The 13,767-nt window shown below is 37.0% G+C and overlaps 1 protein-coding gene across 3 annotated transcripts in view; it reads left to right on the forward strand.

Annotated features, from left to right (window-relative positions):
* Positions 1-882: 882 nt before the first annotated feature.
* The window catches only part of LOC134533126 (bifunctional purine biosynthesis protein ATIC), a 46,312-nt gene continuing 33,427 nt past the window's right edge, over positions 883-13,767 (forward strand). Inside the window, exons 1-3 of one of the 3 annotated variants that reach the window (XM_063370402.1) lie at positions 883-5,355; positions 6,066-6,138; positions 9,221-9,424. In XM_063370402.1, the coding sequence (XP_063226472.1) occupies positions 6,117-6,138; positions 9,221-9,424 (226 nt within the window). In that variant the 5' untranslated portion in view covers positions 883-5,355; positions 6,066-6,116. Of the gene's footprint in view, positions 5,356-5,401; positions 5,856-6,065; positions 6,139-9,220; positions 9,425-13,767 lie in introns of those variants that run through there. The other 2 variants (XM_063370403.1, XM_063370404.1) reach the window with 2 other exon arrangements.

Consider the following 13,767-nt stretch of genomic DNA (forward strand, 5'->3'; position numbering starts at 1 on the left):
CATACAGTTAAGTTTCTGATACTTGTCTAAACTAGATACATTGTGCATCTTTAATGGAATATTTAATTTCTAGATATTCATAATGCATGTTATTAGTATTTTATGAAATACGTGGAATTATTAGTTTACGTAAAATGGTACTAGAAGATACTCCTAAAAATTATTTAATGTGGTGTGATCTTTTTCTCTCCATCACATATTCTTTACGTTTTCAAGAAACTTAATCTATTTTCAGTTGCATCATGTCTATTTTTAATTTAAATAAATAATTTGAGTTCGTGTTATTGTGCCAGCTTACGTTATGTAAAAATAGTGTTGTAATGTTTACATCTCCCCACAATAACAATGTTTCCTGTGATGGTTATATTCCAGGAAAGAAACAAATATATTATTAATCTTAGTTTTTTATAATTTATTTATAATACAAAAGTTAAACTTTACTGTGGATGCATTTTATTGTGATCAAGTTAATAAATGTGTATAGAGTTGTGGTTGGGGACATATTTTATAAATTTATTATTAATTAGCACAATTGCATTATACGTACAGACGTGTTGGACTAATTGATACACTCTGACTCTTCCGAATATACCTCCTTAAGGACCCTTTGACAAAAAAAAAAAAAAATCACAAATAACTGCTATTTCTTTACCATCCTAATATCTAATTACAAGGATCCTTTCAGACTCACCCATGAACCTTTTCATGTCTTAACATGAAGTCTTGTGAGACACATTTTGTAAAACCATGTTAGTAGTCATTTATTTAACCAGACTGCTTGTCAACTGATCAACTTGATAGCTTACAATTTGAAAATTACATGTGAATAATCTGCAAAACAGACTGCTAAAAAATATTTTTTGTTGCTGATACACCAGGTTGTGTTAGCATCAAAAGAGTTTTGACATCCTTTCGTGGCTAGTTTCTCACTGAAAGAAAACTCAAGTTGCGATCCTTTGCTGCATCGTTGCTATTCGGATAAGACCTTTGAAAGCAGTAGGCACAACTGTAGTGGACTTGGATGAGACTCGACAGCAGCATGGGTACCGCATCTCGGAACGTGTAATTAAGAATCCTGCCGAACCTAAAGTGACTGCCTAACAGACATAGTGACTGCCTAAAACACTTGATTGTATGTCAGTATTGCTACAGCTGTCTGCATAGGTGTGTGTGACCAAAAATGCTTATTCGTGGAATGAGTCTCTCTTTATGAAGGTTTACTCTCTTGTTTGGAAAGTATCATATTACTGACTAAGGAACAGATGCAACTCTAGTCTAGCTGTGTGTAGACAATGTTAGAACCTTGTAGTTCTTGCAAACACTTTATTCTGAGTGCCACTTAACCAATCACTATTAGTTTGTCATTGCTAAGAAAAGAGTTCAAGATCCAGACTAGTATACTAGGTACTTATGTCTCAAAAAATTAAAAACAAAATTTTTTTACTGAAACACACAAGTAGTTTTTTCTTCTGTTTTTGATGTTTCATCATGACAAACATCTCTGTGACGAAACAAGACCAAGTAACTGCTACAGCAGATATTGACCTCTTGTTATCGTGGTGTCACTCACCCACGTGACCTCGTACGAGGGGGTCTTGTTTTTTGAAACCTTGGACTGTATCTCGGAAATGTTCAACTCTTATCTGCTAATGTTGTGTACAGATAATATTTAAAATAACGTCAGTGCAAGAGAAACTGGGATGGTGTTCATAAAATATTGAGCTTTGAAAGCAATTGTACATCACTAACACTTTCATCTAATTTTTCTGCCAAACAGCAGTGGGTGGATACAAGCAGGATGGTGAGAATGTAATAAATTATTTTCATGGTAAGTTAAATTACATTAATTTCAGTGCAGTATGTTCAATATTATACCATCTTGTTCGATTTATTTATCCACAATTCGGAGAATGGAAACTGATGTATTAAATATGCGTTTTTTTATATACCCATATGTACCAGCAGAAGGATAGCCCCTGTATATGGGTCGCAACTTTAATTTTAAGCATAACATTTTAACCTCAAATGTTGCCCTCGAATAAGAGTCACTTCGTATATCTGCCATCAGTAGAGTTCCATGTGAAGTCTTCCTGTACTCTTGTCTTAGCTTATTGGCGTTATGGGACTGGTGATGACCCTCATTCCTTTGTTTCCTACGGGAGGGTGTGATGCAGTTGTCCTGCGCCCACATCTTTCCCCTTCGCACCACTTACAAAAATAAAGGAAAAGACTTATTTCTTTATACATGGTTCCCTTCCGTCCATTGCATTTTATTTTTTACCCATCCCCTTTGCCTCTGAGAGATAAGTTCCTTCTACATATCGCGGAATGTTCAGTTAAAAGAGTGGGAAATCTCACGCCTCAACAATAATATTTGGGCACACACGTGTCATAAACGCATGTCAAGATAGACATGTTAATTGTGTAGGGTGCCAACGATGAGTGAGGCTTCATGGCAAAGGGCTGGTTTGAGATATTTCCGTCTTCGCTTCGCCTACTCGGCGCAGCAGAAAAGTGACTTGCTGGCGTCAATTCGGTACGTGGAAGACACATGACTGTGCAGTTCATGGAGTTTCACACTACTACCGAAATATTTTAATTAAACAAATTAAATTTACTCTCGAAGTTATGTTTATTATAGTCTAGTAAGCTGATTGATTAATTTCTGCTTGATATCGTCAAAATATAGTACAAATGCCTTTTGACTCACCTAAGATATTTAGATAGTAGTGAAAAACAACAGTTCAGGGATAATTTTTTTAAACCAAAAGTTATATATTCACATATGGAATGCATTACATACATTTTTTCAATTTAAAAATCAGCATAAACTGTGACTCAGACACTGGTATTTTTGTTGAGTATGTAATATATAAGGCATGGAAACGGAAAAGCTTGTATGTATGTGTGTGTAGAGGGGGATGGGGCAATCTTAAAAAAATAATACCCATAATCTAATATCAGTAGAAAATTGAGTTTGTCTCTACCAATATTTTCACAATTAGTGTGGGCTTTGCAAAAGGAATAGCCAAAATTATGCGAAGTAAACAATGTGAGACATGGATTGTAATGGCCTTGTCACATTGTCAGATTTTTGTTTCCAACTAAATTGAACAATAGATTTGCACGGGTAACATTGGAAGAACAATGGCTTCTAATTTACTCTACCAGATAAAGATGGACAGATGATGCAAATGTGTTTTAAATCATGTCACACTTCAAAGTTTATTTTTGAGAAATCTCAATTATTTCAATTAATATTTATCTTAAAATTAAAGTAATGCAATAGGTACAGTGCTGGATGGAAATTTTAAACTTATGATTTATTTTTGTATTTAATAACTCGTAAAACCTCTATAATTTTAACTCATAAATACTCATTACATATTAAAAATAATGATCTGTACTTTTTTTTAAATAATTGACTCATCATTATTAGCTTTTTACATACAAAATTATTTCGCATACAACCTTCATATTAACATTATTTCAGTTATTTCATCCTTATAGTCTCCATAATCGGCCAAGTGTTCTGAGCTAATTTAAGAGATTCATTGTGACAGAAACGGACGTCATTTCCGTTCGCACTGTGCACGATTCTAATTGGCTGATTCCGTCCAAAATCTAACATATTAATATTACTAACCCGGCCTACAATTATGCAAGAATTTTGATGGACACTCAAGTCAATATACCTATATATATATTCACTTGCAATTGGGCATCCGCCCGGTGGCAAGGAGGTCCCACCCCCCAACCACCCTCACTCCTCCCCCCTCTGGAGCCTCCTTCGCAAGTCCTTCCCTCCTCCTACATCCAGTGTCTTCCCCTCAAGCTCGTTCCACTCTCGCCCCGTCCTCACAAGGAATACCTGCCTTCCTCTCTCTGTCCGTCTCCATTCCCTCTGAATCTTTCACTCATGATCCCTCCTTCCTCGATACAGCCCTCTGTTCAACCTAGCTCCCAGGTTTCCTCCCCCTCCCCCCTGAATATCTTTATACATTCTCACTAGCCTTTCTACTTTCCTCCTTTTTTGCAGCGTGTCCCACCCCAGCTCCTTCATCATCACCGATGGTCTGTGTGTTTCCCCCATCCTGCCTTCGCCTTCCCTTCTCCTCCACATATGTCACCCATCTCGCTGCCATGCGCTGCACCCTCTCCAACTCCTCAATTTCCCTCTCCACATAGGGGTCCCACACCGCCGCGGCATATTCCAACATTTGCCTTACCAATGTCGCATACGCCTTTTCCTTAACTTTCCTACCTGTCCCTTTCAGTGTCCTGCTAAGCAGCCCCAACCCCCTCCTGTCCTTCTTCACCACCTTCCTGACCTGCTGACGGTTTCCTAGCCCTGGATAGCTACATATTAAAAAGGTTATTTGCTAAGAAACCATAAAATGATTTTACAGTATTTTTAATGTAGCTATACTTACCTAATATAACCAACCATTCACAATGTTTTAAAGTATTTATAATGTAGCTAATCTATCATAATCGACCGCAAAATTTAATGCCACACCGGTTTATACAATGAGATAGAACGAAAAAAAAAAGCGAGCATTAACTTCAGGTGTGGCTCTCTCGTCTGTGAAATGAAGGCTTCCCGTTTGACTGTGTGGTAGGGAGATGACGAAGATATACAAATTCGCTAAGGTCCTGTCACATCAGATTTTCATCTCTCAATTTAAAATTTGACAGCAAAGTTTGAGAGGTAATTTTTAATCAGAATTTTCCCAAGGAAAACAAATATATGGACACGACAACTGCAGTTATTTATCACAAATCACTTCAAAATTGATTTATAAAGTATAGAAAAGGACAATCTCAATCGAGTTTGTTGATAAGCAAAAATTTGACCAAAAGGGTAGAAACGATAAGCTTTATTATATTAAAAATTAAAAAAGTTATAACTTCTTTATTATAACAAATATTGCATCCTTTTGAATTTATCATACCTCGTACGAGTAATACCATAAACGTTTGTTTACATCGTTTCTTGATATGATTAATAAAAATTATAAGTGGTGCAAAGAAACCAGGGTTAAAGTAAGATAAAAATATTGCATATTTCCTTTAGTAGATTAATATTATATATTTCTTTTAAAATTTAATGTAAATCATCTAAATATTACTTTTTTTTTTAAATTTCTTAGACAATTTTTCAATCAACCGCTGCATAGAAGTTGATTTTTTTATTTGCTGTTTTGTCTTGTTAGTTTACCTATATTAGTTAATCTGTGGTGGAAGTGTTGTTGTGATAAAATAATGTGAAAAAAAAAAAATAAATAAATGAAAGCGCGCTTTTAAACGTTATTAGTGTTTGAGAAAATATTTAGAAAATAGTTCTTTCTTAAGGTAAAGATAAATTTAAATGATCTTGAAAGAAGTGTTATAAGGACTAGATTAATATACATATAACATTATATTATCAATAGCTGTGAAAATTGGATGTATGTAGTATACAACCTCAATACGTTTGCGATGGATACCTTAGGAAATAAAATTTGTTGAATAAAATAAATGAAATTAAATAGTCTTTCTTGGAACCGACCACACATTTAAATTGAGTAATTTTTATTTAATACGTATTTTAATGTGACCTTGGAAAGACTGGTCAAATTAATTGTCGGCTTGTGCTTGGTGTTCGGCCCTTGTCCGTCAGGCGGTAACCGGGAACGTCGTTCAACCTGTTTGAAGGAAAGGTTACGTAACCACATACCGGCTCTTGTTAGCCATCATTTTACTTTTGTGAAGGTGATTTTTGACCGGCAACCGGGCGTATATTTATATTATTGTTGTCTTAAGCAAGGACGACTTGAAACGTTATCACGTCGAGTTGAACTGTGACCTTTAAGGTTTGTGGAACATCGTGTTGTAATTTGTGACGTATCTGGTTGTTTTTGTAAGTTTTGTTCATATCTTCGTCAATCAACAATTATTACAGCACATGTTTATGTCAGTTTATGTTTGGCAGTTCATTTGATTGGTAGATGGTGATAGCTACCGCTAAGTAACCGGCAAAGCGACTATTGATATATTGACAGCAGGTTTTTTTTTTGTTCAAGGATCGAATCGATCTTCTTTTGCCGCCTTGTTGAGTTTGGAAGATAAATAAAATGTCAGCAGGAGCAAAGCTAGGTAAGTGTAGTTTATCCTATGTTTACATATTTGGTCAAAAAAATAATAATTTTTAAGGGTTGTAACACCAGCTTTGTTATTTTTCGGTGATAATATTTTTTAACTAAATACATAATTATAGATTCGTTTGTACAGTTGGCTTTTGAGGCCATAAGGTTGTGGAATGAATGGTTTAATTAAGAGGATATACCTTAAGTACTTCACATATTTTATAGAGCACAGGCAGCAGAAGCTGCAGGGACCAATGGTTTGTAGGTACCGCTGTTTCTCTTCCTGCAGTGCAGCCAAATGATTGGCATTGGAACCAAATATGATGTGTTTTATAAGGAACTATTCTATATTCCGATTTCATAACACTACTGATGACGTCACATAGACGTCACCACCACGCTTACATTCTTACAGGACAAGCACTGGAATATGGGGGTTTTGGGTGAGAAACAATAAACACACCATTTTTCTCATATTTCATTTTTTAGTAGACTGTTATGTTTTTTCTGTATCAAACTAGACTAGGTATAATCTCCCTGCTGTAATCTGTTTTACGATGTTATCTTTAATTTATTTTAATTTGTCAAAGATTCTAATCATTTTATTTCTATAGTCAAAACACTGAAAATAGAAAACAATGATACCCTGGTGAGTTTTGATGTCCAAAGCCTCTTCACTAATGTGCCAGTAGCCGAAACACTCAGCATTGTCAAGGCGAAATTGGAAGCTGATCCAACCCTAAAGGACAGAACTATAATACCAATCCCATCCATCATGGAAATGATTACCCTCTGTGTCACCACAACATATTTCCAGTTCAAGGATATTTTCTACAAACAGACCGATGGCATGGCAATGGGCTCTTCTCTTTCACCATTTATGGCCAATATATTTATGGAAAACTTTGAGCAAGAAGCACTTAGCAAAAGTAATAGCCCTCCAAAAATCTGGCTCCGTTATGTGGATGATACCTTCACTGTCTGGCAACATGGACCTGAAACTTTGGAGGAATTTGTGAACCACCTCAACTCTCTGAGGCCATCAATAAAATTCACATATGAAAAAGAAACCAAAGGTAGCATTCCTTTCCTGGATGTACTAGTCAGCAGAAAAAACAACAGCCTGGAAACAAAAGTATACAGGAAACCTACGCACACAGGCCAATACCTTAATTTTGCATCCAACCATCCCAAAACAACAAAAACTGGCATAATTCACACACTAACCAACCGAGCTGAGATTATTTGTTCTGATGAGAAATCTATTGCGGCTGAACACAATCATATAAAAAAAGAACTCATAGCCAATGGTTACCCTGTCAACACCATCAAACAGCATTTGAAATCCAACAAAACACTCAAATCCACAGAAACTGAGAAACCTGCAGGAACCCTAGTTATTCCATATGTTCAAGGGCTTTCAGAAAAAATAAGACGCCTAGGAAATAAATATGGACTTCAAACAGCATTCCGTTCTAAATCTACTATTAAAAGTATTGTTACCAAGGTGAAACCAGCCACAGAAAAATTACAAACTCACAACTGTGTGTATCAAATCCCCTGTGAATGTGGCCACATGTACATAGGTGAAACTGGCAGAGCTCTATCCACCCGAATCAAAGAACACAAAAACAACTGCAAGAAGGGTGAAACCCTAAAATCCAGACTTGCTGAACATACATGGGAAAATAGCCACAAAATTCTCTGGGAAGACTCCACACCACTCATACAGGAATCCGATAAAATAAAAAGGAAAATCAAAGAATCAGCCTTCATTATTAGCAATAAAAATATTTTCAGCCAGCAGAGCATTGAATTAAAAAATATGTGGATCCCTTTGATAAAGAGAGAAACATCCCTGCAGCACAAAACAATAGCCAATACTCAACCCACCATAACCAATCCGCTTTAACTACATGGTGCACAGCCAATGGGGAGACAGCTCGTCTGTCATTGGCTGAGCAAGATGTAGCCCTTTCTCTGATAAATACCCTCATTTTCCAGCCCCTTCTCAGTCGCACCTGTGTTTCCGTACCATGTGCGTCTCTGCCTAAGGACGGGAGCAGATAGCAGTTCCCGAAACGTCGCTTGTTTCTGTTTAGGTAAAACTATTGTATTTGTTTGTTTTTTCGTTTTGTCATGTTTTTTGTCTCGCTTCAACTGTTGTGCTGAATTATTTTGGGTTTCAATATTTTTGTGTTGTCATCATTTGTGGGGATTTTTTCGTTCTCTTAGTACATTTTTCTTTGTTTTTTCTTTGTTTGCTGACCATATTCCTGTTTCGGAATATTTTGTGGTGTTCATATCCTTGTTGACAACAGCAATTGTTTGCTTAATTTTGTGTGTTTTTTGTATCTTTTTTTGAGTATTTTTATTTTTATTTTTATTTATTTATTTTATTTATTAGTTTTTCTTCAACAGAAAAAGTTCTTAGCAATGGCGTATGTCCAAAAACTTACATCAAGTCTGTTTTACGATACTGATATTTCATTATCAAAGAAATGATAGCTGAAATAATTTATCAAATACAAAAAAAAGAATTTGAAATTTATTAACAGTAGGCCTACCTACGTATAACATTATTTTAAGTAAAATTTTTAAATTAGTGACTAATAGACCTTAATTAATTAGTTTAAATGAGAATTAGAACTAGAATCAGGTTAACTGAGGCTTTTATATATTTTAAAAGCTTATTTATTTATTGTGATTAATGCGTGGATTCAATTTGCTAGTGCGCTCAATGTATATTTTAACTTGTGATAAAGGATAGGCACGGAGTTAGATTGGAATAAATTATAACATTGCACAACTGTGCTTTATTTTCCACTTTTAACTGATTTCCTATTAGCATTACAAACATTCTTAGCCTGATACAATTTTATCGTAGTTGATCATCAAATGGCAGAGGATGATTCCTGAACCAAAATAGGCACTGATATATAAGCAAACCACAACCTTATACTACCGATCTAACACAGAGTTGTGGACCAGTCACAGAGGAAGATTGCTCACGTAATGTAGTGTGCAAACAGCAGGACTGTGGCTGTACAAGCTGTACTGGTTTCGTGACGGAGCGCGGACGATGTTTGCAGCGCTGCTGAGCGTGTCCGACAAGACGGGGCTGGTGGGCCTGGCGGAGAAGCTGCACTCCCTGGGGCTGACGCTGGTGGCGTCGGCTGGCACGGCGAAGGCGCTCCGGGATGCGCGGCTGCCGGTCACGGACTTCGAGGAGGTCACGGGTGTCCCGGAGCTGCTGGGAGGCCGCGTGAAGACCCTGCACCCGGCCGTGCATGCTGGTGCTGCCTCCTCCTCCTTCCACCAGCTTCTCGCGAGACACCGAGGCTCGGTCTCAGTAGCGGATCCAGAGGGGGGGCTAAGGGGCTCAAGCCTCCTCCAAAAGCATCTGGGTCCTCTATTGTTTTAGTGTTTGCCTTAATAAAGCCTAGCCTCAGCTGGGTCAAGCCCCCTCCAAAAGCATCTGGGTCCATTATTGTTTTAGTGTTTGCCTTGATAAAGCCTAGCCTCAGCTGGGTCAAGCCCCCTCCAAAAGCATCTGGGTCCTCTATTGTTTTAGTGTTTGCCTCGATAAACCCTAGCCTCAACTGGGTCAAGCCCCCTCCAAAAGCATCTGGGTCCATTATTGTTTTAGTGTTTGCCTTGATAAAGCCTAGCCTCAGCTGGGTCAAGCCCCCTCCAAAAGCATCTGGGTCCTCTATTGTTTTAGTGTTTGCCTCGATAAACCCTAGCCTCAACTGGGTCAAGCCCCCTCCAAAAGCATCTGGGTCCATTATTGTTTTAGTGTTTGCCTTGATAAAGCCTAGCCTCAGCTGGGTCAAGCCCCCTCCAAAAGCATCTGGGTCCTCTATTGTTTTAGTGTTTGCCTCGATAAACCCTAGCCTCAGCTGGGTCAAGCCCCTCCCAAACCAAAATCCTGGATCCGCTACTGCTCGGTCTCACATGCCATGTTGCTTTTTTTTTTTGTGTGTTTACATTTTTACTTTTATTTAAGGATCATTTCAAAAAATTTCAACTTGTTACCTCCCTTGCATTTATTGTTCTGCCACAAATATTTTTTTCAACACACACTCACCAAGTGTAATATCATGAGTATAAAAAGTTTTTTTGGTAATTATCATCATCACTGGTGCAATTTTCTACACCCACAATATCACACCAAGTCAATAGCGGTTGAATATTTTTGTGGCAGAATAACAAATGCAAGGTAGGTAGGTATCAAATTAAATTTTAGAAATACATAGTCCTTAAAAATAGTAATGATTAAAAAAGAAGGAAAAAAAAATCACCATTGAATGTGAGCAAGCTTTAAGCAGAGAGTATTAGTAGCCCACAGTATAGCCTGTCGAGTCAGATCTATAGTGACTGGAGCCAGTTGGGTTGACTGGAAAATTAGATGGGTGGAGGGGAAATTCAATATAAATGCTGCAGATGTACAACATACTTCTCCATTTTTGGGTATTTTCACCTCTTTGTTTGAAAATTTGAGCAAAATGCATTCTAGTCTCGTTATTGCATAAACAATATTAGGCTATATGCAATGAAAATTGTATAAAAATGGAAGAAAAAAATGTTTATTACACAACAAATTTCCTGTAATAAGCAATTTGTAATTTGGACTTGTTTGAATCATCAATGTAACACAACTCACTTACAGTAAAATGTCCTTTTATAGAGAGGGAAAAAAAAAATTTTCAAACATATCATTTCTTGAAACTATCCTAATGTAGTGTAAACAATCCAGAAAACATATTCTTGCTGTATAGTTTTGATTGTACACTGTGCATCAAAAAGCAATAACTTCTTCCTGTAATTATTGTACAAAGTGTATTTTTAATTTTATATTCTAAAATATGTTTTTGTTTTAGCTCACCATGATCATGAAAGGATTTTTTTTTTGGGGGGGGGGGGGGGGAGAAATCCCTTATTAAGATAATATTTAAAGAAAATGTTCTCCCTATTCTCTTTTGGGAAACACCCCCTTACCCTTCATACAAAAATTTAAAATTTAAACTCGTAAACATTTTTAATGTATTAAATGTTACTAGCTCTTTGAATTACACATCCCTATTTTCAGGATAATTTTTCCAGTGGTGTACACTTAATCACACAGATATTGCACACACCTTTATCTTTATTTGTATCTATGCCATATGAGTGGTTGCAGTGTTGAACTCAAGCTACATGTGAACTATTGTAGTAGTTACTGTGACAAGAGTAGATTGAAACTACGTGTGAAGGTCAATTTCATCATTCCTCATCAAGCTCACTCACGTAGCCCTAGTCACAGTTTTTAAATTCTTTTCTTACACTAGCTTACTCCATCTTTATATTTATTCATTTATTTATTTAGTTCAATTAGGCTTTAGGTCAATCAATATAAGGCTAGCCCATTCACATTTATTTACAAACAAGTATGCTTCCTTTATTTATTGTAGGAAATTGAAAATTAACATAGGTATTTTTAGATACTCCATCTTCCCAACAATATATTAAATTATTAACAAATATGTGTAAATGGGAAATTTAAAATAATGTTTTAAAAATTTAATTTAATTTCACATTTAGTCCATGCTTATTTTACTACTGATGATGCAATGTCACCATGTTTCCCCTCTCACCCATCTGACATTTTCCTCTAAATTTTTTCCCTTGAAATCCATACCAGTTTTTCTTTGATCTATTAAATGTTATATAATTCATTGTAAGTATCCTAATTTATAGAGTTTACTGCTTTTTGGAAAATAAATAAAATTTGTTGTCACTAGAAAAGCATGTAAAAGGAGTTCAGCTGAACTGTGCTCCAACAAAATAAAGCTTAGGTTTTATGCCAAATATCATGGTTTCCATGTTCATTTTTACTTGTGTTATGTTAAGGAGTATAATTTTAGAGTAATTGTTTTTTTTTCCTTTGTAAAGACACTAGCATTGTGCACTTGTCAAGTCAGCAGTCTCTGTTATTTTGACAGCACTTCGAGACTCGCCACCCTCGCGATTCGTTTGGTTCTATGGAGCATTGTTTGAGACCTCTGACACGTCGCTTTGCGGCACCGCAGAAATAAAGTTAGTTACAGAGTGCGTTATGCGAGGATACGAGAAGATGGTTGTGTAGAGAGAGCCAATGTCAGGCTAGTGCAATATTGTGAGGCACTAATAGTAAGATAAATGCATTCAGCAATGAGTCTGTGAGGTGCTACGAGCCTTACTGTGAGTGATACACAGTGTGGCGGGTGGTTGCGGGCGAGGTCCTATGTTCGACAGGGTGGCCACCAAAACGGGAAAAACCGGGAAAATGTCGGGAATTTGAAAGGGTCCGGGTAAAACCGGGAAACTGTCTGGAATTTTACTTCTTTCCTGGACAAATGCTGCGGTGTAAATGCGCACAACTTATATAAGACGTACATCGCGGCGTCTGATAATCACGCGGCAAATCTATACAGTGTCATGTTGACAGCGGCTGTAGTGTTCCCAGGCGTGTCATGTTTCTTCTTTCCTCATAGACGCAATACGTCACTAAGAGGGGGAGGGGGAATATGAACCGCACTACGGCGTGCAATGCAGGATGTTGTTCTAATTTGTTCTGTTCAGTACAAGTCTTCGAGCGATGTTAGTCTTACGCTGTGCAGTTTGTTAGGAAGCCATTGAGGCAATGTCTACTAGGTATTCCTGTCGTTACAAGTCTGAGTATCCATGGGCTACTGAGGATGCGAAAGACAGAACTTGTGCGAGATGCAAGATATGCAATAAAAGTTTCAAGATCGATACGATGGGTAGGGGAGCATTTACAAGCCATGCCAAATCTAAAAATCACAATAGAGTTATAAATAACCAATCAAGAAACCTGCAAGTTACAGAATTTTTTTCCACTCAACCTCCTCAGGATGAAACCAACGCTTCCTGTAACAAAGAAGTCCTACGTTTGCACTTTTATTACTTTAATTTATACTAGAAGCTTCCAACGGTTTAGCGGTGTTATAAACTACAACGTCTTGTAATACATCGCCTATCAATAAACTGTCAAATATGTCCAGTAACTAACGACACTGCTTTTTTTTACGAATATTCACAGCTGTGTGTTGAGGCTAGCCGATAAACCTTCCGCATTAACGCACCTTAACGTCGGTAATGCTATGTTCACTTAAAATTTGTAAAATAATAATACTAAATGTATAATAATTATGTACACCAGAACCCCGATTTCACAAACACCGGATTTAACTAAGCAGTGATTTTACGAATACATTCTCGGGAACCGTCAAAAAATTGGACATTTTGACCAAAATGTGAAAATCAGAAAAAAAATATTTAAAAAATGCAATGAAAGATCATTAAAATCTTTTAATTTTAACACACAGCGTATTTTTGTGTTGGCTTTAACACTTCCAATAATGTTCATGTAAGAATAACAAAAAAAAAAATGGGACATTTCCTTTAAAAATATGGCAGCGGTAGGTTACGCACCGCGAGTGGGCGCACACTAAGCTCGCCCGGCTGGCTGGCGGCAGCGGCTTCATGACGCCCTCCCCTCTGTCACATTCTTCAAGGCTAGCTCACACAAACCATCTAGTGTCCTCCCTTATAACACCCCAACTTCCCTCCCCTTTGAAAAACCTTCAGTGAGAAA

Source organism: Bacillus rossius, chromosome 6 (assembly GCF_032445375.1).
Source record: "Bacillus rossius redtenbacheri isolate Brsri chromosome 6, Brsri_v3, whole genome shotgun sequence".
Lineage (NCBI taxonomy): Eukaryota > Metazoa > Arthropoda > Insecta > Phasmatodea > Bacillidae > Bacillus > Bacillus rossius.